General features: G+C 41.9%; 3 protein-coding genes across 6 annotated transcripts in view; 1 reads left to right on the plus strand and 2 right to left on the minus strand.

Moving 5' to 3' along the window:
- LOC103125131 (zinc finger protein 709-like) overlaps positions 1 to 25,603 on the plus strand; it is a 209,802-nt gene that overhangs the window by 125,931 nt on the left and 58,268 nt on the right. The gene's annotated exons all lie outside the window — the stretch shown is intronic.
- LOC107523312 (zinc finger protein 14-like) overlaps positions 1 to 25,603 on the minus strand; it is a 517,712-nt gene that overhangs the window by 19,615 nt on the left and 472,494 nt on the right. The window contains exon 1 of one of the 2 annotated variants that reach the window (XM_060181684.1): positions 2,726 to 2,850. The exons of the other annotated variant lie outside the window; for it this stretch is intronic. The gene's annotated coding sequence lies outside the window, so the exon portion shown is untranslated. Of the gene's footprint in view, positions 1 to 2,725; positions 2,851 to 25,603 lie in introns of those variants that run through there. 2 annotated transcript variants of the gene reach the window in all.
- LOC132535617 (tripartite motif-containing protein 75-like) lies at positions 10,610 to 11,989 on the minus strand. The gene has a single exon (XM_060182217.1). It carries the CDS (start codon positions 11,987 to 11,989, stop codon positions 10,610 to 10,612), a length of 1,380 nt encoding a protein of 459 aa, XP_060038200.1.

A 25,603-nucleotide genomic window follows, 5' to 3' on the forward strand; every position in this document is an offset into this window, starting at 1 on the left:
TTACTCGTAATTCCAAGTTTGTTTTTTTATTTAGTGTTTTAACATTTATTTACTATGAGACAATGGGGTATAATTCTACACTGTTCCCACAACTAGACTTCTATGTCCCCATTCCCTGCACTGGAGACTGCAGTAGTCCTCCCAAGGTCACAGATATGGGTTAACTATTATTTATTTATTTATTTATTTTTTTTTGTTTGTTTGTTTTTTTAGGTTAACTATTATTTCTATAACTATCTATATTTTTATATATTCGCCCTTTTTTATGTTTTTGACTTCTCTTCCTTCCTAAGTCACAACTACACCTATTGCTCCTTCTGAATGACCTCTTTTTTCCTCTTTGCTCTTGAGTTCTGATAGAATTAGAGTTCAAAGTTCTCTAGTCATCTCCCCTTAACATTAGTTCCCCTCTAGAACTGCGGACCAAATTATTCCAAGTTTTAATGATTTTTTTAAAGTTGTGTGTATAATGGTAATCCAAAACATTATAAATGAACGCAATAAAATAAGTAAATGTAATTAACATTATATAACTGCACTGAAACTGTATTTTTGGTGATAACGATGTAGCATATAGATGTTGAATTATAATGCTGTGCACATGAAATAATGTGTTTTAAATTTTTTAAAATTATCTCTATTTACTTATTGGATAGAGACAGCCAGAAACTGAGAGGGAAGGGGGAGAAAGAAAGAGAAAGAGACAGAGAAACACCTGCTAAACTCCTGCACCACTCACCACTCGTGAAGCTTTCCCTCGAAAGTGGGAATCAGGGAAAAGCATTCCCATAGGATCACAGCCAAGTCATTTTCAGGAGCTGGCCATGCAAGGTCTGAAGAGGCAAGTCCAGGAGGGTGCCCCAGACCTTCACCTTCTGCAGGTCAGTCCCAGAACACTGGGAATCAATGAGGAGAAAGACAAAGCTGCCCACCAAGCAGGAACACTGCCTTGGAGTTGGGTGGGTAGGCTTCAGGGAATACAGGCATGATTTCCAATATATAGATATATATATAGAGAGAGAGAACGGATATATAATAATAAAATGCATTACAGATTCTGACTAAGGAGTCCAGGGTGGGTTCTGATCCTACATTTCAATCAAGGTATTAATCTATGTAGCAAGTGATATTCTAATTATGAATAACAAAGTGATAGATATCTAGAGACAGTCTTTTTGGGGTGATTCTTTTTTTAATTTTTTAAAAAATATTTATTTATTCCCTTTTGTTGCCCTTGTCTTATTGTTGCAGTTATTACTGTTGTTGTTATTGATGTTGTCGTTGTTGGATAGGACAGAGAGAAATGGAGAGGGGAGGGGAAGACAGAGAGGGGTAGAGAAAGACAGACACCTGCAGACCTGCTTCACTACTTGTGAAGCGACTCCCCTGCAAGGGGGGGAGCCGGGGGCTCCAACCGGGATTCTTCCGCCAGTCCTTGCGCTTTGCGCCACCTGTGCTTAATGTTGGAGTCTGCTTGGCCCCGATCTAGGCCCAGCAGACATTCCGTAAGTTTCGCTGGTGGTCACTAACTTCCTCAGAGTGACACAGCATTTCCTGTCTGCCCTCTAGCTGATGATGCCTAAAGAGCATAGGCCCCACTGATGGTGACGCCACCTCACACCACCTCTAACGTCATCTCACCCTACCTTTCCATCCCTGCCTCTACCCCCTGCCTCTAAAAAATGGTCTTTTTCTCAATAAAGCGAGTTACTGCCTTGACAGAACTCCCGACTTGGTGTGGTGTCTTTTCTCAAGTCAATGACACTCTCCCTCCCGCTCAGCCCCAGAAGGGGGGTCTGGCTGGTCCAGATCTCCCCTCCTCGCGACTACCTGTCCGGGAGAACCCCGACACTTAACCCGCTGCACTACCGCCCGACTACCTTTGGGGTGATTTTTATAGCAATTATAGATAAATATAGTATATGTATGTCAACATTAGTCTATTTAAATAGTTCTAGTTACTACTGATTCTGCTTTCCGTATATATAATATATATATTCTAGAAATTTAGTGGTAGCGTTTCATCATTATTCTTTTTATCATATTATCTTTTAATATAACACTGCTATTTAAATAGTTCTAGTTACTACAGAGTCTGCTTTCCTAATATAATCTATATATAATATAATCTAAATAATCTATGAAGTGAGGCATATCATTCTTCCAGTTTGTAAGAAAATCTAATCATTGATCAAATGAAAGGTAGACACTAGACTTTAATCTAAGCCATCTGACCTGTAGCCTTTCTGAAATGGCACATGGGTCTACATACAAGCACTATATAATGCAGGGCTCATAGCAAGGTTTACAATGGAGAAGGATAATGGGATGTGGGGAAAAGCCACCAGCGCTGAGCTGATGTGATACTTTATATTCTATGCACTATTCTCTATATCCAAGATACTATAGATGCATTAAAAGTAGCAGAACACACATCAACAACAATAACTACAACAACAATGAAAACAAGGGCAACAAAAAGGAAATAAATAAATATTTTTAAAAAATGGGAAAGGAGTGGTGATCTCACCCCCTTTCCATAGAGCACATTGTGTTTAGCTCCCCCACAAAGAATCAGGTCAGCACTAGAGGAATCCAGTCCCAGGGTACTGAGTGGATATGGTGGACTGACCAGAGAGAAGCCCAGAAAGGAGGCTGTATCCAGAATATTTTGGGAAGACTCAAGCGACCCGTCCCAATCTCAGCCTCAAGGAGGCACACTTACGATACTCCATCCAGTGTGGAACTTCCTGACGTCTCCTCTCCAAAGTCCAAATCAGCCTAAGATGAGAGAGCAACACAAAGGAAGTAGAGAAAAGTGGGGGGGCCAGAAACATAGGTTAAATCTCTAGTAGGTCTTACTTCTTGGAGTGTCTGCTTTCACTTTGGAGCACCGCCCACCAGCAGCCCAGATTGGGCCATGTCCACTGCCTCAGAGTTTAATTGGATGAAGCCCTTGCCACACACTCACAATTCCACTGCTGATTGGATAATGTTTACACCCAATCAAAATCATTAATTTCTGACCAGAATGCTGTCCTATCAACTTCTATAGGGAGTTTGCTTGGAGAACAAAGCAAGAAAAGGCGAGATCTTTCTCTTGAGCCTTGCTCTGAATCTGGATGATTCAGCAGTTAAAAATCTACATCGGGGGTCGGGTAGCACATTGGGTTAAGAACACACAGTATAAAGCGCAAGGACCAGCATAAGGATCCCGGTTCCAGCCCCGGCTCCCCACCTGCAGGGGGTTGTCTTCACAGGCGGTGAGGCAGGTCTGCAGGTGTCTTTCTCCTCCCTCCCTCTTTGTCTCTCCCTCCCCTCTCAACTTCTCTCTGTCCTATCAAAAAAAAAAAAAAATCATAAAAATGGACACAGGAGCGCTGGATTCGTAGTACAGGCACCGATCTCCAGTGATAACCCTGGAGGCAAAAAAAAAAAAAAAATTACACTTAGCTTACTCCTGCTCACTCTCTTTTCTGCTGGTCGGCCATATGCCACACAACACTGTGACCCAGCACCCTGTGGACTTGGACTTGGTGCTGCTCGCTGTGCTGAGTGAGATTATGACATTCTGCCATCTGCTGACAGCCTGGCTCCAGGAGTGCAGTGGCTCCTTTGACCTGGAGGCTGCATGCAGGCACCCTGTGAATGTGAAGACCTGACAAACAAGAATGGATAGAAATAGAAAAATGGTGTTGGAATGTGGGTATCAGCAGAGCTGCACAGGAAGCTTTGGGAGATGTTTAGCGCAGTCTACCTAAAGTTGGGATTGAATGGGTCAAACAGATGAATTTGGTGCTTTGAAAAGTGAACAAACTGGTACTAAATTCACTTAAAAAAAATACCCCCTTTTGTTGCCCTTGTTGTAATTATAATTGTTGTTATTGATGTCGTCATTGTTGGATAGGACAGAGAGAAATGGAGAGAGATGGGGAAGACAGAGAGGGTGAGAGAAAGATAGACACCTGCAGACCTGCCTCACAGCCTGTGAAGTAACTCCCCTACAGGTGGGGAGACAGGGGCTCAAACCGGGATCCTTATGCCCATTCTTGTACTTTGCTCCAAGTGGGTTTAACCCGCTGCGCTACTCTCTAGATTCACTTTTAAGGGGAAGGGAGTACCTAATTGGGACCATTCTTGTCCCCTCCAGGAGAAATTCCCGGCTGGCTCTGACTGGGAAATTGCAAGAGAGCCAGTCAGGTTTCAGGGAGATGAGAAATTACTGGGAGCAAAAAAGGACAGGAAGAATGGAAGTACAAGCCATGCAGCATGAAACAAAGAGAGAGGAAGGTCAGTGCCTCCAGATCTTCCAAGCTTTAAAGTTTCTTGGGGTGAAGGACAGGAGCCTCAGGGGATGTGTCTTCAGGTGATTTCACATCAGCATTTTGTGACTTTTTTTCAAGTCAGGTAGGGAGGCAGTACTGATGCTTCTGTCTTCTGCCTTGGTCCCTTCTGGCTTCCTCCATGAGGCAGAAGGAAGAGTGCTGCTTTCCCTAAGCTGCCCTCCAACACACACCTCTACCAGGATAAAGTAACTGAAATTAACGGAACTCTTGGAGAAAATCCAGGACTCGTTAATAAATCTTACTATACAGATGGGTGGCTGATCAAGATGACAGGGAGTCATCATCCTTCAGAACTGGATGATCTAATGAGTAAGGAAGCATATGAAAAATACATAAAATTGTGGGGGTAGAGGCATAATGGTTAAGCAAAGAGTCTGTCATGCCTGTGGCTCCAAAGCCCCAGGTTTTTTGTTTTTTGTTTTTTTTTTTATCTTTATTTATTGGATAGAGACGGCCAGAAATCAAGAGGGAAGTGGGTGCTAGAGAGGGAGAGAGACAGAGAGACACCTGCAGCACTGCTTCACCACGTGCAAATCTTTCCCCCTGCAGGTGGAGACCGGGGGCTCGAACCTGGGTCCTTGTGCATTGTGATTTGTGCGCTCAACCTGGTGTGCCACCACCCAGCCCCCAAAGTCCCAGGTTCTATCCCCAACACCACCACAAGGCAGGTCTGAGCAGTGCTGTGGTAAAAAAAGAAAATAATATCAATACTAGTAATAATATATAAATTCTATCAAGGAGGGTGGGGTAGATACCATAATGGTTATGCAAACAGACTCTAAAGCCTGAGGCTTCAAAGTCCCAGGTTCAGTCCTCCTCACCACCATAAGGCAGGGCTGATCAATGCTCTGGTTAAAAATAAAATAATAATAAAAACTATCAAGGAGTAAAAACAGAATCCCTAAACTAATATGAAACAACTTAATCTAGCACAGTTGCTTTAAATTATTCATAAATATAAGATTTTAATTAGCAACTTCTAGCAATAGCAACAGAAGAAATTACAGCAACACTACTGAGTGAAACTACAAGCTAACTTTCTATTGCATATGAGCATGACATACTTCTTTTTTTCCCTGTGAGGCTACTCCCCTACAGGTGGGGAGCCGGGGGCTCGAACTGGGATCCTTATGCAGGTCCTTAAGGTTTGCACCATATGTGCTTAACCCGCTGCACTACCACCCAACTCCCCTTAGTGATATATATTTTTTGCTTTGAAAAGTCCCTTTGTTAGACATACAATAATTTTTCCCCCTCTCATATTAATTAGTGATTTATATTACTACACTTTAATAGGTGTGTATATAAACACCATTCCCATCACCAAAAGATTGTGTCCCATTCCACCCACCCGCCGGCCCAGGAAGCTGCATGTCCACCCTCCCGCTCACCACAGGGTTTTTACTTTGATATTTTTATTAGAAATAATTGGCAGTGGAGAAGAAGTAGTTACATAGTGCCAGACCAACAATACTATCTTAATTTTTGCAGTATACTGTGTTTGATAGTACTGTTTGTTTTAAAAAATATATTTTATTTATTAATGAGAAAGAACCAGACATCACTCTGGTACATGTGCTTTCAGGGATTGAACTCAGGAAGTCATGCTTGAGAGCCCAGTGCTTTATCCACTGAGCCACCTCCTGGACCAAAGATGGTACTATTTTTAGATAATGAAGCAATAGTTTTTCTGGAAAAGAAGATAAGTTTGATTATAAAACATTCAATTTAAAAAAAATACTCTTTTCAGAGAGCAGGTAGTGCGGCACTGAGCCATGGTATTCCCGTTTCTCTCCTGACCAGCAGAAGACCAGCAGAAAAAAGCTGCTGAGAGCCAGGAGCCATGCACGGGGTGGTGAGTGTGGGTCCCCAGGGCTGGCAGGTGGAGGGGCTGCTTCGAAGATGCAGGAATGTAGTTGGAAGCAGCCCTGAGGCCAAGGTCTCTGGCTGAGTCCTCCACATCCTGATAGGAGCCCAGGCCTTAGGCTGCAGAAAGGCTTCCCCAGCACCTATCTTGTCTCCTTTTAGGTAGACTGGACACCAGAATCTTCCCTCAACCTCCAGCATAGGTTTCCCTGGGGTTGACCTGATTCTCCTCATATCAGAGCTGGAGTTGAGTCTTGCTCTATCCTTGAGTGAGGGTTCTGGCTCTGGAATCAGAACCTTATCCTGGGTTGTGGAACCAGGAAAAACTGGAAGACACCAGACAGGGTGACTAGGCCTGGAGTTTAGCACTGTTGCTCAGCACCCTGCAGCCTCCACCTGTGTCCAGTTGAGCACTGACTGTTTTGTCCTTATATGGCCCATGGTTTCAGTAACTGTAGAATAGGGGGCACCAGGCAGTGCTGCACCCAGTTGAGCACAAACATTACCATGCACAGGAACCTGGGTTCAAACCCCACTCCCTTCCTGCAGTGGCAACAGTTTATGAGTGGTGAAGCAGGACTGCAGGTGTGTATCTTTCTCTCTCCTTCTCTATCTCCTCTTTCCCTCACAATTTCTGTTTTATTAAATGAAACAGGGGGGGGGCATGTGGTGGTGCACCTGGTTAAGCGCACACATTACAGTGTGCAAGGACCCAGGTTCAAGCCCCTAGTCCCTACCTGCATGGGCAAAGCTTCATGAGTGGTGAAGCAGGGCTGCAGGTGTCTCTCTGTCTCCCTCCCACTTCCCTCTCAATTTCTCTCTGTCTCTATCAAATAAATAAATAAATAAATAAATAAATAAAATTTTATTTAAAAAAGGGAAAAAATGGCCACTGGGCCTGGTAGATTCATAGTACTGGTACTGAAACACTGCAATAGCAACATTTTTTAAGATTTTTTTTTATTGACAACACCACAGCATAAGAGGGGTACAACAATACCAACATTTATTTTTTTTAATTTATTTTTGTTTTTTTTTTAAATAATTTATTTCTTTATTGGGGAATTAATGTTTTACATTCAACAGTAAATACAATAGTTTGTACATGCATAACATTCCCCAGATTCCCATTTAACAATACAACCTCCACTATGTCATTTATCATCCTTCATGGACCTGTATTCTCCCCCAGAGTCTTTTACTTTGGTGCAATACGCCAATTCCATTTCAGGTTCTACTTGTGTTTTCTTTTCTGATCTTGTTTTTCAACTTCTGCCTGAGAGTGAGATCATCCCATATTCATCCTTCTGTTTCTGACTTATTTCACTAAACATGAACTTTTCAAGGTCCATCCAAGATTGGCTGAAAATGGTGAAGTCACCATTTTTTACAGCTGAGTATCATTCCATTGTGTATATATACCACAACTTGCTCAGCCACTCATCTGTTGTTGGACACCTGGGTTGCTTCCAGGTTTTGCCTATTACACATTGTGCTGCCAAGAACATATGTGTACACAGATCTTTTTGGATGAATGTGTTGAGTTCCTTAGGATATATCCCCAGGAGAGGAATTGCAGGGTCATAGGGTAGGTCCATTTCTAGCCTTCTGAGAGTTCTCCAGACTGTTCTCCACAGAGGTTGGACAAATTGACATTCCCACCAGCAGTGCAGGAGGGTTCCTTTGACCCACACCCTCTCCAGCATTTCTGCTGTTACCTTTTCTGATGTATGACATTCTCACAGGAGTGAAGTGATATTTCATTGTTGTCGTTATTTCCATTTCTCTGACAATCAGAAACTTGGAGCATTTTTTCATGTGTTTCTCAGCCTTTTGGATCTCTTCTGTGGTGAAGTCCTCCCCCCATTTTTGGATGGGGTTATTTGTTGTCTTGTTGTTGAGTCTGGCAAGCTCTTTATATATGTTGGTTATTAAACTGTTATCTGATGTACGACATGTAATGATCTTCTCCCATTCTATGAGGGGTCTCTTGGTTTGGGTAGTGGTTTCTTTTGTTGTGAAGAAGCTTTTTAATTTGATGTAGTCCCATAGGTTTATACTTGCCTTAGTCTTCTTTGTAATTGGATTTGTTTCATTGAAAATGTCTTTTCCCATTTGTTGCCCTTGTTGTTTTTCATTGTTGTTATAGTTATTATTGTTGTTGCTATTGATGTCACCGTTGTTGGATATAACAGAGAGAAATCAAGAATGGAAGGGAAAATAGAGAAGGGGAGAGAAGGAGACCAGTGGAAGGATCTTGCTTTGAGCCCCGGCTCCCCACCTGCAGAGGAGTCGCTTCACAAGCAGTGGAGCAGGTCTACAGGTGTCTTTCTCTCCCCCTCTCTGACTCCCCTCCTCTCTAGATTTCTCTCTGTCCTATCCAACAACAGCAGCATCAACAACAATAATAATAAATACAACATTAAAACAAGGGCAACAAAAGGGAAAATAATTTTTTTAAATAAAGAGACTTCCTCAATTTATAATGGACTTTTTGTTCAATATCATACTCTCCCATCATTGGGCCCTTGTCAGGTAATCTTGGATTCAGTGAGAACTTTCTCCCCACCATAAATGGTCACTTCTATTAGGACCATCATCATAAGCTCTTTTGAGGGCCCTTACAGAAACTTCCCCTCACCATAAGCAACAGTGGTGGGGATGGCTCCAGTCTCCAAAGGAAGGCTGGAACATCCTGCCCTGCCACTTGAGGAAGACTGGTCCTGAAATGAGTGCAGTCTGCAATGTTCACATTTGTAGCCATGAAATGTGAGCTCAGACCCATAGGGACTTAGAGGTTACACAGGCTATTGTGAGATAGATAGATAGATAGATAGATATATCCTGGATCAGGTGAATGAGGTAAACAGTTAATTTTATTCATAGATTTTTTTTTTCAAGAATGGGAACTACTCTTTGCCTTAATCCAACTTGCTAGCCCTTTACTCTGACACCATCTTATCACATAATATTTTTGTCCAACTCCATTTGGCTATCAAACCCAAGCAATTAAAAAAAATGTGATAGTCATAGGTCCCTAGGAAAATAACTAGAATGGACTTCTTGGCTTCTTTCCACCCTAGATCACTACTCTCATCGGCTCTAATAATAATAGTTGCTTTCTATCTATAATCTCAAGAGAAATGCTATAGCTTGCAACTGAGGGATTGGGGATTCAGAACTCTGCTGGTGGGAACAGTGTAGAGTTGTCCTACTGTACTCTTGTAATTTTATAAACCAATATTAATTCTCACACACACATAGAAAAATATTTTGTCCAAGAAATCTAAATTTTTCTTTGTCTCATTCTATAGGAATTTATGCCACAGAAAGGTGCCTGATTGAACCAAAGAACCAAATGTGAAGGGAATATGAGAGTGTACCCTTGTGACCAACAAAATCACAAAACTCACTATTTTTACAATAAATTAGTAATAGGAGTTGGGGGAGGGTAAAGTAAAAGAAATGTAAAGTGAAAGAGAAGTGTGATTTGTGAACATTGAGTCAGTCTTCTTGAGTTACCTATGTTGATATCTTTTTTAAATTAATTTATTCTCTTTTGTTGCACTTGCTGTTTTATTATTGTAGTTATTATTGATGTTGTTGTTGTTGGACAGAGAGAAATGGAGAGAGGAGGGGAAGACATAGAGGAGGAAGAGAAAGATAGACACCTGCAGATCTGGTTTCACCGCCTGTGAAGTGACTACCCAACAGGTGGGGAGCCTGGGGCTACAACCTGGATCCTTATGCCAGTCCATGCACTTTGTGCCACCTGGGCTTAACCCACTGTGATATAGCCTGACTCCACTAAGTAGATTTCTTTGAATTAGAATAGACTCCATGGAAGTCCCTGCAGTTATTGACTTTGTGCTCTATAGATGGGTGAACCTAATGAATGTTTTGGAGGTGAAGATGACTCGGTACTTATACAGTGGGACACTAAGGTTGAAAATCATTAGGAGGGAACAGACTACTTCTTTCATGTTTAGGGAAGAAGAAGCCCTGGGTGGAGGAGGGCCACATAGTATTTACAGGCTACAACTACGGTATACCTACCAGGGACCAGCAAACATGCTGACAACAAATCAGAGGTGGGGAACCGGATGGAAACCGAAAGAAGGGGGGTAAAGAAATCACAGTTTGCAAAAAAATGAACTCAAAGCCTTTTCTAATAAAAAATTTATTTATTTACTTATGAGAAACATAGGAGGAGGGAGAAATTGCCAAACATCACTCTGGTCCATATGCTGCTGGGGATCGAACTAAGGGCCTCATGCTTGAGAGTCTGCTGCCTCTATTCACTGCACCACGAACCAGATCACTCAAAGGATTTTTAAATAGGTTGTCTCTTAGGTAGGAAAGCAAGGAGCTGGAAGGCTGTACAAGGAGCTCTGTATTTATATGATAGTCATGACCACTGATGAGGAAGAATAGTCTACAGAAAAATAGGGGCTCACTCTCTCTGTAAAGGATTCAGTGATTGTGCATATGGGACACATCTCAGACATATTATAAAACCAAATCTCTCCTAGTTCATAGTCCAGGAAAATGCCAATGATCATTTTCTTTTTGTCTGAGTTGAAGTGAGACCCGACAGGCTGTTGGATTTTCCAGCAGTCATTCCTTGAGGCCTGTGGTCCCAGCGCCTGCCTGGGGAAAGACCCTTTGCAGACACCTAAGGAGCAGACACCTGAACCTCTGATTTCAACCATCCAATAATGCCTGCCAGCTTCAAACCCCTCACAGCTCAAGACAGCTGTGTGAGAGGAAAATGCCTCAGGCCTAAGAGCACTGTTGGAGACTGTCATTTCACTGTCAAACAGAGCTTTCTTTCTATCTTCACTGATAATGAAGTTGCAATGAGCAGTCTTAATATCTAGTGTCAAATCCACGTGAAACTTTCTCATATTATAAAGACAAATATAATATAAAGGAAAACTGGTATTCTCCTGGAAGGTGTAGGAAAAGGCCTCTGGGGCCTCCAGCTCTTTATATCTGCTCAGCAGCTGCTGGAGGCTTCTCACCTTCAGCAGGAGACCCAGGTCTGTCTGCACAGACATCTTGGTGAGATCACTCAGCAGACTCTTGAGTGAGGAGCTATAGGCTGACATCTGGTCTTTGCTCTCAGTTATCTTTTGAGAAACATTTGTCATTACTTCTTGTAGCTCAAATTTACAGATACGGTAATTTTCTCTGAAGAAACTTGTATAGTATTCAAACATCTCACATGCTATTATTCTTTGACTTTTCAGTTCCTCCCTCACTTGATCTCTTCGTTGCATTTGAATTTCCAGCCCATTGCTAGCATCTTCCAGCTGCTGCCTCAGGGTCTTCAGGTGGGATTTGAGTTTCTTCCTGTGTTGAGCAACAGCCTCCTGAGTGGGGATGAGGGGGTGACCTTGCTGCTCACAGGAGCCCCTGCACTGGGCACACACCAGCTCCAGGTCCTTCTCACAGAACAGGCTGAGTTCCTGCTGGTGCTGCTCACACAGGGGCTGCTCCTGCTGCTTCTTCCTCTTGCTCCCTCTGCTGGACAGCTGCTTCAGCATGTCAACCAGGGCACTCAGCTGGCTGTTCTTCTGCAGCTTCCTGTAGGCACAGTGGTGCTGGCAGACAGGACATGGAAGGACATCCTGCAGGTCCTGCCAGCGCTGCTGGAGGCAGGCAGCACAGCAGTGGTGGCCACAGTCCAGGGTCACGGGGTCTTTCAGGAAATCCAGGCACACGGGGCAGCTGGCCTCTGTCCTCAGGTCTTCCAGGATACCTTCCTTGTTCATGATGCAAGGAGCTCTCTCCCAGGACACTCTCTTAGCAAAGCAGGTGTCCAGGAACAGGAAGCTCCCAGACTTTTCTCTGCTCTTGAGAAGCTTAGGAGTTTCCTTGGATCAGCAAGTGTGGGATCCTCAGGGGCTGCAACAGCAACTGTTGGGGTACAGACAACAGCAATTAGTCATGGGTATGGTTCTTCCTCAGTCTCTTCCCAATGACTAGAAATGAAATTTCTGTTTGGTCTTTTTCTTTAAGAATATAATAAAATATGGGAGTCGGGCAGTAGCACAGTGGGTTAATGTTGGTATGCGTGAGACCCCTTCTGTTTCATTTGGTTTAAATCCCCCCTGCTTAACACTATTCTATTTACATAACCACTTCATTCTATTTACATAACAGCTGTTAACAAGCACCACCCTCCCTCCAGGGCATTGGTTCAATCCCCACTGTTTCATGATGTTTTTGCTCCACCCCCTCTCCTTATCACACCCTGATCCCCTCCTTGTCACACTCTGATTTTCACCAGTCAGTTTTCTCTCCACCCTCTCTATGTCACATCCTGTTTCCACCCTACTTGGCAAGTATATATAAAGACAGCATTGTGAGTTTTAGGGTACTTGAGTTTAGCTTAGCTCAGTTTAGATTGTGCTGCGTCCTGCACGAATAAAGAGATACTGCCTACAGCTCAACCATGAATCCCTGGTCGTCTGTTACCCGCCCGTGAAGCTAGCGCGGCAAAAACAACATAACCCGCGGAAAACAACAGGTTAAGCACACGTGGCAAAAAGCACAAGGACCGGCTTAAGGATCGCAGTTCAAGCCCCTGGCTCCCACCTGTAGGGGTCTCTTCCCAGGTAGTGAAGCAGGTACGTAGGTGTCTATCTTTCCCTCCCCCTCTCGGTCTTCCCCTCCTCTCTCCATTTCTCTCTATCAATAATAAGTACAACAACAATAATAAAAAAAGGGCAACAAAAGCACTAAGACAAAGATTCATGCTCCAGTCCCTCATTGAAGAGGGGGAGATTCACAATTGGTGGAATAGTGCTGGTGGAATCTCTCCAGACCTCCGTCAATGTCCACTCTCTCGTTCTTCAGTCTCTATAAAAAGTAAACTTCTATGGTCTTTAGGGACAGTGCAGTGATTATGTCAAAGGCTTTCATGCCTGAGGCTCTGAGCTCCCATGTTCATTCCCCAGCACCAATTTACTCAGTATTTTTATTTCTCTTGTTATATAATTAAAAATACATTGAAAAAGTAAAAAAAAAAAAATAGATCTGTAGTAGTGAAAATAATTTATCATATTTTATGACACTTTTCAAGCACATAATTGAAGTTTCAGCTTTTACATAGACAACTCCTTTCTTTTTATGTATTTATTTATTTTTCCCTTTTGTTGCCTTTGTTGTTGTTGTTTATTGTTGTTGTAGTTACTATTGTAGTCATTGATAGGACAGAGAGAAATGGAGGGGGAGTCAAAGAGGAGGAAAGAAAGATAGACACCTGCAGACCTTCTTCACTGCCTGTGAAGTGACTCCCCTGCAGATGGGGAGCTGGGGACTTGAACCAGGATCCTCTTGCTGGTCCTTGTGCTTCATGTCACATGCGCTTACCCCACTGCCCTACTGCTGACTCCCCTGAGAACTCCTTTAGTGAAGGATTAAAGTTGAAAATTTATAAATAATTCCCTATTATAATCCCATCTCAAATCCTCACAGATGGGCAGGGGTAAATAGCATAATGGTTATACAAAGAGACTAATATCTCATGAGTGAATCTACAAAGTTAAGGTTCAATCACGCACATCACCATAAGCCAGAGCTGAACAGTACTCTGTTAAAAAAACAAACAAGGTAGTCCAGTGGTAGCCCAGAGGTTAAGAGCAAGTGGCACATAGCACAAGAACCTGTGTGAAGATCCCTGTTCGAGCCCCAGGTTCCCACCAGCAGGTGAGTTGAATCACTGGCAGTGATGTCACTCTTTTTTCCCCCCTGTCTTCCCCTCTTCTCATTTCTCTTTCCTATCTCGCAACGAAGAAATCTATAACAACAATAATTACTACAACAACAATAAAAAAACAAGGGCAAAAAAAGAAGGGAAATAAATAATTATTAAAAAAAGGAAAGAAAGAAAGAAAGGAAGGAAGGAAGGAAGGAAGGAAGGAAGGAAGGAAGGAAGGAAGGAAGGAAAGAAGGAAAGAAGAAACTGCCCGGGGCTCACCAATGTACCCTGGACCCACACCTCTCCAGAGTCCTGCCCCTCTAGGGAAGGATAGAATCTCAGAGTTCCCCCTTTTGAATATCGGTGTCTTATTGCAATGCTCACCTTTGTCTTATGAAGCTCTGCTCAGGTGTATCCTGTGCTACGGTGCGGAGGCTCCTTCCTCTTTCTGCAGAGAAATCTGGTGTCTGGATCCAGCAGGAAGAACTCAGTGCCTCTCAGGTTCTCTGTGACTGCTCTAACATGAGAGAGATGCTGGGTTTTATATACATGTAGGGTGTATTCCCTCTTCACTCCCATTGGTTGATTCTAAATCCTAATTGGATTTAATTTAATCCTGATGAGATTTCCAGCTTCCCTCCTACCCTGTCTTCTGTGCAGGGTGGTGCCTTTCCCACCCTGTCAGCTGCCCCTCCCTTTCTGTCCTGCCCTTCATCTACTCAATGATTAGCTTTTGGACTCCACCAAATCAGAGCTTTGCCTGCCCAAGGCCCAAAGCAGCCACAAATTTAACAGGGCCCTGTACACATGTGCAAGGGTTCTGGGCCTTCCAACTTGATTAATCATGCATTGAAGTATAAAATCCTTGTGTTGGTATTCTCAGTAAAATAATTGAATATTCGTAGTTTTGATACGATGACTTTATTGAATCACATGGAGAGTGGCACCAAATGATATGGACATGGTGCTAGGGCCTGCAAGATTATACTGCATGCAATAAACATTTTTTTCTGCTTCCAATTTTCTTTTCTTTTCTTTTCTTTTTTTGTTTTTTTCCTCAAGCACTGCTCAGCTCTGGCTTATGGTGGTAAAGGGGAAGGAACCTGGCACTTTAGAGCCTCAGGCATGACAGTCCCTTCATAACCATTACAATACATACCCCTCCCATAATTTATTTTCATATGTGATTGATATAAGTTTACAATCACATTCACTTTCAAAGTTTTTTATCTCCACTGTCCTAATGAAATCATCATTGTTTTCACAACGTCTGAGAGATTTGTATTTTTTTTATATATACTATTTCAGTATGTGAGTTTCAGATCTCTAAATTTCATACATGAGTGAAGCATTCTGTTAATTATCTCTCATCTCTTTATTTATTTGATAAACATAATCACCTCTAGTTACATTCATCTTGTCCCAAAGAATGTAATTGTTAAAAAATAAAATAAACACTGATCAAGAGTCCAGTGGTAGTGCAGTGGTTTAAGCACACGTGGCATGACTCAAAGACCAGCGTAAGGATCCCAGTTGAATCCCCTGGATCCCCACCTGCAGGAGAGTCGCTTCACAAGTGGTGAAGCAGATCTGCGGGTAAGTCTTTCTCTCCCTCTCTCTGTCTTCCCTTCCTCTCTCTATTTCTCTCTGTCCTATCCAACAACAATGACATCAATAACAGCAACAATAATAACTACAACTATTAAACAACAAGGGCAACAAAAGGAAACAAATGAATATTCAGAAAAAAGAAAATGATTTCCTTTGACTTATGGTGGTATGGGGATTAAACCTGAGACCTTAGAGCCTCAGGCATGAGAGTCTCTTTGCATAACCACTACGCTATTTACCTCCACCCACAATATCATCTCTGTTAATTTCAGAATAAAAGGGCAGGTGGTAACACACCAGGTTAAGAGCACATAGTACAGAATATTATTCCATGGGGTATAAATCCAATCATTTCTGTATCCAGTGATCTGTTCATGTTAATGGGTATTTAGGCTGTTCCAACTATAGATTTTGTGAATCACACAGCCATGAACATAAGGGTGAATGTGTACCTTGGTTTTTTTTATTATCTTTTAAAATTTTTATTGTCTTTATTCATTTATTGGACAAACACGGCCAGAAATCAAGAGGGAAGGGATGATGGAGAGGGAGAGATACAGAGAGGCACCTACAAACTGCTTCAACACTTACAAAGCTTTCCCTCTGCAGCTGGGGACCAGGGTCTAGAACCCAGATCCTTGTGAATTGTAACATAAACGCTCAACCGGTGCACCACCACCTGGTCCCTAGAACACTCTTGGTCTTTACTCAGTTGTTATCTCCTTACCCTCTGCCCCTTCAGCAGGAGTTTCCAGCATCTTTCCCATTTCTGTTTCTGGACTCACACACTCAACCTGGCCTTCTCAGCTTCCTCAATGCCAAGGCAGCAGGCAGGCTCTCAGGAGCCACAGCTTTCCTTATGCTTACCCAGAAGGGATGCTTTGTATGGAGGTGGAACTAGGGTAGGGTAAGGAGGGCTCACACCTGACAGGGCAGGACCATCAGAGGAGTTACCTAGGGTGCTTATTTGGAATGGGAAGCCTCAAAATGGAGTTTCTATAATCTACCTGGTGCTCCATATTAGTACATTTCTGGGGATTGTGACTCAACTACAGTCATGCTTTATCATACTTATATATTACCATGCAAAACCTACACATGGAGGTTAGGAAGCTGACAGTATAATGGTTATGCAAAACACTTCCATGTCTGAGGCTCTGAGGTCCCAGGTTTAGTCCCCAGCACCACATAAGCCAGAGCTGAGTAGTCATCTGACCTTTATCTGTCTTTCTCTCTGTATCTCTCTCTGTAAAATAAAATAAAATAAAATAAACATTAAAATAATAAAACATACACATGGTTCCCACATCACTTTTCTAGTAGATACCATGCAACTTCCTGTGTTGCTTTCTGTAACACTCTCTTTTATTTAAGAGTTATTTACATGACATTAAATATCATAAGGAGAGAAAAAATGAGTGTGAGATGGAACCTAAAATGAGTACAGCTGAGTTATTAGGTAGTTCTTTGGCAGTTGAAATAATGGAAAGTTTAACAAAATGTGAATGTTCAGGGCTGGGAGGTAGCATAGTGGTTATGCAAAGGAATCTCTACCCCTGAGGCTCTAAGGCTCCCTGTTAATCCCCAGTACTACTATAAGCCAGAGAAGAGCAGTGCTCTTGTCTATCATTTCTCTCATTAAAATAAAGTAAGTGCATATGTACAAACTGTTATATTGTATTGTACTGTTGATTGTAAACCATTAATCCCTCAATAAAGGAAAAAATAAAGTAAAAAAATATGAAAGTTTCTTTGTGGAGGAATCCACAGAAAATTAAACAAGGAAGAACCAAGGGCTGGGTTTTTGTATTCTGCCAACAGTTGAATTTTTATGTTACTTCATCCTCCTCGTCTTCCCCCTCCTCCTCTTGACACTCCACAGAAAGCACAACGGTGGAGAATCCTACATGACATCCAAATATCATCTTTAGGAATTATGAAATAACAAGTCAAATCCCTTAGTAGAAATGATAAAGACAGGCAGCTGGCTCTGAAGTCAAGAGTTGACTTGCTTGTGTCAGGCCCCAGGCTCCATCTAAGGATACCTGTGTCTCACTACTGCTGCGCCCTCTAAGGACCTCCTTTGCTCAATACTGAAACATTTTAAATAAGAATAAACACAGGCCCAATGTGTAAATGTCCTCTTTCCAGAAACAGATCAACAAAGTGCATCCTCACACACCTGGCCTTTGCTAAGAGCTCTAGATTCTGAGTGCTACAATGTACTCAGAATCTGTATGGTGCTGAGTACAGAGACCAGAGGGCCTCCTGTCTCAGCAAGCCTTTCTGCCCCTCAAGGAAGAACTTAGACTGCCTTACAAAGTCCATATTAAAAACTTACATATAGGGAGTTAGGCGGTAGTGCAGTGGGTTAAGCACAGGTTGCTTAAGTGCAAGGACCAGCATAAGGATCCCAATTCGAGCCCCCTGATTCTCACCTGCAGGGGAGTCGCTTCACAGGCGGTGAAGTAGATCTACAGGTGTCTGTCTTCTCTCCCCCTCTCTGTCTTCCCCTCCTCCTTCCATTTCTCTCTGTCCTATCCAACAATGATGATATCAATAACAACGATAACTACAACAATAAAACAATAAGGACAACAAAAGTGAATAAGTAAATAAATATAAATTTTAAAAACTTACATATAGTTTTAAAGACAAGTTTTGTCAATGCTTTACAAATTTACTCTGGAACAGTGCTCTGCTCTGGCTTCTATTGTGGATAGGGGGAATTAAAACTATGAGCATGAAAATTGTTTGCATTACTATTTTTTTACAATGATTTATTTGTAACAGTCTCAAAGCAGAAACCCAAACGCTTATCAATATGTGACTGAACAAAATTGTTTTTCATATATATATATATATATATATATATATATATATGAATGCTACCCAGCAGTAAAAAGGAACTAATGCAATATGAACCTCAAAGTACTTTATGCTCAGAGTGCAGATTGTATAGTTCCATTTATATACAACTTTAGAAATTGCAAACCAAACTGTAATGACAGAATTGATCTAAAGTGACACTGGTTGTGGCAAAAGCATCACAAAAGACACAGAAAATTTTAGAGGAATGTGACCTGGGATGTGGTGCAGTGAATACGACTTTAGACTTGCAAGCATGAGGTCCCAAGTTCAGTCCCTGGGACCACATGTGCCAGGCTTTCTTTCTCCCCTTCTCTCTTATCAGTGAATAAATAGGTATATATTTTATTTTATATCATTATAATTGTTTAAATATTTTTATTTATTTATTTTTCCTTTTGTTGCCCTTGTTGTTGTAGTTATTATTGATGTCGGCATTGTTAGATAGGACAGAGAGAATTGGAGAGAGGAGGGGAAGACAGAGAAGGGGATAGAAAGATACCTGCAAACCTGCTTCACCGCCTGTGAAGCGACTCCCCTGTAGGTGGGAAGCCGGGGATTTGAACTGGGATCCTTCTGCCAGTCCTTGGCTTTGCGCCACCTACGGTTAACCCGCTACACAACCGCCCAACTCCCCATTATAATTTTTTTTTTTTTTATTGCCACCAGGCTTATCGCTGGGGCTCGGTGCCTGCACTATGACAATTTACCGCTCCCGGTAGCCATTTTTCTTTCTTTTTTTTATTGTATTTTTTTTCCCTTTTGTTGCCTTTGTTTTTTTTTTTTTTTTGTTAATTGTTGTAGTTGTTATTGATGTCGTCGTTGTTGGATAGGACAGAGAGAAATGGAGAGAGGAGGGGGAGACAACGATAGACACCTGCAAATGACTTCATCGCATGTGAAACGACTATCCTGCAGGTGGGCAGCTGGGGGCTTGAACCAGGATACTTATGCCGGTCCTTGCACTTTGCACTATGTGCGCTTAACCCGCTGTGCTATCGCCCGACGCCCCGTTTTCTATTTTCTTTTCTTTTTAAAGATTTTATTTATTTATTTATTTATTTATTTATTTATTTATTAATGAGAAAGATAGGAGGAGAGAAAAAAAACCAGCCATCACTCTGGTACATGTGCTGCCAGGGATTGAATTTAGGATCATGCTTGAGAGTCTAACGCTTTATCCACTGCGCCACCTCCCAGATCACTCCCATTTTTCCTTTTTATTTTATTTGACAGAACAGAGAGAAACTGAGAGGGAAGGGGAGATAGAGAGGGAGAAAGAAAGAGACCTGCAGACATGCTTTACCAAAGTGAAGCTTCTTCCCCCTGCAGGTACTTTTGCACGGTGACATGTGCGTCACCTTCAGGCACTCAGTAAATATTAAAAAAATATATATATATATGGGTGGAGGGTAAATAGCATAATGGTTATGCAAACAGACTCTCATGCCTGAGGCTCCAAAGTCCCAGGTCAATCCCCCGCCCCACCATAAACCAGGGATTGAACAGTGCTTTGGTTAAAATAAATAAATAAATAAAAAGTAGGTTTGGAGGAGTGAAGCTTCTATTTGCATGGCTCTGGGGCTCCCTCTTCAATTACTGGAGGCAGCACAGGAGCGCTGGACTCAGCACAGAGCAGTCTACACAGCCCAGGGGCAGGGCTGCTGGAAGCAAACCCAGCCCACACCCTGACCTCTAACACGGGTCTGCTGGATCATCCTAGTCAGCAGACGTTTAGTTTTCTTCTGTAACACGTTCACTCGCAGTCCTGTCTGTCTGTCCGCCCATCGGACAATCAGGGAAGGCCACTTGAGTTCAGGGGTTAGGCTCAGGATCAGGGAGCCGCCAGTGGACACCAAGACCTCGGTCGCAGGGTTGAGCAGGGCATCGCCACCCTCCGAGAAGACAAAAACCAGAAAAGGGCCCTGGGATCCATCCACCTGGCATTATCCCGCTGCGTGACGCAAGCTGTTCCCAGATGCCCCCAATGTCCACGGAGGTCAGCGGCCGCCCACCATCAGACTGCGAGAGTCACCAGACCCGCCCTTCTCCTGCATTACTATTATGTTGTTTCCCCAAACCTGCACTGTCATACTAAGTAAGCACCAGGAATCAATGTATTTTTCTCTTACAATTACCCAGACTAAGAAACATATTTTAACTTAAGTAATTATTTTATCTAAAATAGAGAAAGATAGAAAGGAACATATCTGACCACTGTTTTATTCTGGGCGATAGTGGAATTCAAAATTAAAACTGAAACTGGGACCTTGGAGCCTCAGGCAGGAAACTATTTTGCATAAACTTGATGTTGTCTTCTAAGTCCCAGGTAATTTTTGTTGTTACTTTGTTTTAATTTTTTAGTTTTTTTTTTTCTTTTTTACTTCAATGAGCAGGTTTTTTTTTCCCCCTCAGGGCTTAGAAACATAAAAATTCAAAGTCAGGATGTTGGATGAATTTGCATCTAACACATCTTTGCTTTCTCTCCAGAAGACCATCCTTAACTCTGTCTTATCTGTGGGACAGCATGGTGGCACTGTGGGGACAGTGTGGGACAGTGGGGAAAGTGTGGGACATTATGGGACAGTGTGGGGACAATATATATATATATATATATATATATATATATATATATATATATATATAAAGTTTTTTTCTGGAATCTCCCTGTGAAGTGGTGATGCTGGTTGACAGATGTAGTCTATCTTGATCTCAATCTAGTCGTATTCTAATTTTAGTACAAATCTAGTTTTTTGACCCTGCTCAACTGATATTGTGGCTTCTAGTTATTTTGCAGATTCTCTAGAAATAACTCATTTGTTTATACATTTATATAGGAAAAAAAAAAAAAGCATAGAAGATAATCAACCATCCCATGTATCTTACTTTCCCATTGTCTGGATCTATGGAATGCAGTTCCTGTGGTCTGGGACTGATTGACATTCCTCCATATTTCATTCTAGCTATTATTATTATTATTATTTATTCCCTTTTGTTGCCTTTGTTTTTATTGTTGTAGTTATTGTCTTTGTTGGATAGGAAAGAAGGGGGGGTAGAGAGGGGGCAGAAAGATAGACCTGGGATGCAACTCCCCTGCAGGTGGGGAGCCAGGGGCTCAAACCAGGATCCTTGTGCTTTGCGCCACGTGCGCTTAGCCAACTGCGCTACCACCCGACTCCCTATTATTATTATTTTTTAAGGAGGGGGATATAGGTAGGACTCATTCCCTTCTTTTTTTAATATTTATTTATTTATTCATTCTTTTTTGTTGCCCTGACTTTATTGTTGTAGTCATTGTTGGAAAGGATGGAGTGAAACGGAGAGAGGAGGGCAAGACAGAGAGGGGGAGAGAAAGACACTTGCAGACCTGCTTCACCATCTGTGAAGCGACTGCCCTGCAGGTGGGGAGCCAAGGGCTTGAACCTGGATCCTTAGGCCGGGCCTTGTGCTATGTACCACATGTGCTTAACCCACTGCGCTACAGCCCTACTCCCTCTAGCTATTATTTTTAAATAATATTATTCTATTAATGTTAGAGGAGGAGAGAGAGTCAGAGTATCATTGTGACACATGCAAATCAAGGAACCATTCCTAACCAAAGGCCTGATAGTCCAACACTATTTCAACTATATAATATATATGCCGTCATTCCCTGCTGTCTTTTATATTTGGAGACATAATATTAGAATTCAAAGCTATTTTTATACGATTGGGTGACATATCAGTAAGTGGCTGGCTCAAGAGTGCACATCATGGAATCCTGGGCTGTACTGATACCCTACACCCAGCCTCAGGTAGCCCCCAGGGATAATGGAAAAGTATTAACCTAAGGGGTAGCCAGTGGAGATGGTTAAAATAATCAACGATTTGTCCCCTTAATGTGTAGTTGCTTCCCTGAAGCCCCTGTACTGTTTCCTTTCTATTTTTACAAGTTTATGAGGTATATAAATTCTCCAAGAGCAGATAGGGAGTTACCCAAGAGACAGAGAAAGGGACTCAGGACAACTTAACAGTAGCAGTGGGGGTGCCAGAAGAATGCAAGCCCTGTGCTCTACTGGCTGGACCTGCTAATGAATTTAAAGAAAGTCTTAAAAATTGTGATAATTCATTGAAAATTAAACAAGAGAGGAACCAGAGGCTGGGCATTTGGAGAAGTCTTGTAGACTAGCTGCATTGTGATGGCATGTTGCCCTCCTGCGGAGAGGCAGCACAGAGCACTTTGGTAGAACATCCTTCATGACATCTCAGTGTCTTTTTTTTTCCCCAGAGCACTGATCAGTTCTGATTTATGAAGGTATAAGGGAGTAGAACCTGAGACTTAGGAGCCTCAGGCATCAGAGTCTCTGCTTAACCATTATGTTATCAATCTCTACCCTCAACGTCATCTCTAAGGTATCAAATATGCAAGTTAATTAACTGAAAAGAAGCCAAGCATTGTTTAAAGCTAAACAGTTATCAGCTCTAGTTACTTTCGTTGTTTGGGCAGAAGGAGTTTTATTAAATGAACCTGAGAGCTCTGAGCACCGCCTTCATGAAAGCCATTTCCATGCCCATCAGCCTGACCCTATATATTATCTCAACAACCCTACAGGATATGTATTAATCCTAGTTTTCTACAAGGAAACTGAGGCATAGGAATAAGAAAGTGTTCGAGGTCACATGGGGAGAAGGGTAGCAAATTGAATTCCAGCAGCTTACTTAGTCACTATACTCTGCTGCTTCCAGACCCTTCCAAACCAAAATTTATATCCCAGGAGTGTTTTCCAAACTGTTAGTTGCGACTTCTTGGATTAGATTAGAAAAACTGTGTCTTCAGGACCAATGAAATAGCTCAGATGGCTATGTGACACTTTGTTATACATGCAACTCATTGGGAGTCCTGCCTTTACATTATTAGAGGAAGATTCAGTGCTGTGGTCTCTTTCAACCATCTCTATTATTCTGCCTCTATTGAAAGAAAGAAAGAAATAATTAAAGAAGAAAACAAAGAGAAATAAGAAGGAAGGAAGGAAGGTAGGAGCATGAGGATAGGGAGAAAATGTGACTCCTGCCCAAAGTGTTTTATTTATTTATGGAATAAAGATCAACAAAAGAAACAAGGATCACCTGATTAAAATTGGGCCAAAGAACTATATAGACAGTTATCCTTTCTTTAAAAAATATTTCATTTATGAATGAAAAAGACAGGAGGATAGAAAGAGCCAGACATCACTCTGGTACTTGTACTTTCAGGGATTGAACTCAGGACCTCATGCTTGAGATGCCAGCACTTTATCCACTGTGCCATCTCCTGGCCCATAACAGACAATTTTCTAAAGAACAGACACATATGACCAACAGACACATGAAATGCTCCACTTCACTATTTATTAGAGAAATGCAAATTAAAACTATCCTGAGATACCATTTCACATCTGAGAGAATGACTCCCATCAACAGATCAGGACATGACAAGTTTGTAGAAATGGAGAGGTTGTGGAGGAAAAGGAACTCAGCTACACTGGTGGAGGGAATGCAAACTGGGGTGGTCCCTTTGGAAGATTGTATGGAGACCGCTTAGGCAAATAAAAATGGAATTACCTTGTGATCCAGATATACTCTTGTTTTTCTTAATATTTTATTTCCATATACATATACATATATATATATGTATATGAAAAGAAAAAAATGTATATATATATATATATCTTTTCCAGTATATATACACTGGAGAAATGTTGTTTTACAAGATACTTCCCTCTTAGTTTCAGTTTCATATCACTGTCACCTTTATAGCTTGAATATCAGAAATTTAAGGTAAGAAAAATAAATCAAAGACTTTTGTATTTGTATCTATTTTTAGTATAACTGTCCAAAAATTCACCCTTAATTCCCTGCATCAAACTGTAAATAAAATATCACTTGGAATTATGTGGTTTTGATTGGATATTCATTAGGGGCATGGTTCTGCATTTGATGGATCTGAGTCTTATCTAATCAGGGAAGCAGGTTGGTGTGTGGGGCAAGTGCTTCATCCAATTATATTTTTTTTTTCATTTTTTAAAAAAAATTTAATTTATTTATGAGAGAGATAGGAGAGAAAGAACCAGACATCACTCTGGTACATGTGCTGCCTGGGATCGAACCCAGGACCTCAGGCTTGAGAATCCAATGCTTTCAATGCTTTATCCACAGCACCATCTCCCAGACCACACCTGGCGATCATTTTTGTCCCCTTTCTCTCTCTCCTTTTTTTTTTTTCCCCCTCCAGGGTTATTGCTGGGCTCGGTGCCTGCACCATGAATCCACCGCTCCTGGAGGCCATTTTTTCCCCTTTTTGTTGCCCTAGTTGTTGCAGCCTCGTTGTGGTCATTATTGCCATTGTTGACGTTGCTTTGTTGTTGGATAGGACAGAGAGAAATGGAGAGAGGAGGGGAAAACAGAGAGAGAGGGGGAGAGAAAGATAGACACCTGCAGACCTGCTTCACTGCTTGTGAAGCGACTCCCCTGCAGGTGGGGAGCCGGGTGTTCGAACCGGGATCCTTACGCCGGTCCCTGCGCTTTGCGCCACGTGCGCTTAACCCACTGCGCCACCGCCCGACTCCCTCTCTCCTTTTTTTTTGCTTTGCGTTTCTACTTCTTCTTTTTTTTTTTTTTACATGCATAACATTCCCCAGATTCCCATTTAGCAATAAAACCCCCACTATTTCATTCATCATTTTTCATGGACCTGTATTCTCCCCACCCACCCACCCACCCCAGAGTCTTTTACTTTGGTGTAATACTCCAATTCCATTTCAGGTTCGACTTGTGTTTTCTTTTCTAATCTTGTTTTTCAACTTCGGCCTGAGAGTGAGATCATCCCATATTCATCCTTCTGTTTCTGACTTATTTCACTCAACATGATTTTTTCAAGGTCCATCCAAGATCGGCTGAAAACGGTGAAGTCACCATTTTTTACAGCTGAGTAGTATTCCATTGTGTATATATACCACAACTTGCTCTGAATGACTCTGAAAATGTCCAATAGTTCTAGGTTATCTATCTCTTCATTTAGCTCCCTTATGTCTTTACTGATTTTCTTCCTGGATGATCTGTCAAGTTGAGAGAGTGGGGTGTTGAAGTCCCCTACTATGATTGTGTTACTGTTAATATATTGCTGTAGCTCTTTCAGTAGAAGTTTGATGTATTTAGATGGCTTCTCATTGGGTGCATAGATATTAAT

The sequence above is a fragment of the Erinaceus europaeus genome, chromosome 23, assembly GCF_950295315.1.
Source record: "Erinaceus europaeus chromosome 23, mEriEur2.1, whole genome shotgun sequence".
Taxonomy (NCBI): domain Eukaryota; kingdom Metazoa; phylum Chordata; class Mammalia; order Eulipotyphla; family Erinaceidae; genus Erinaceus; species Erinaceus europaeus.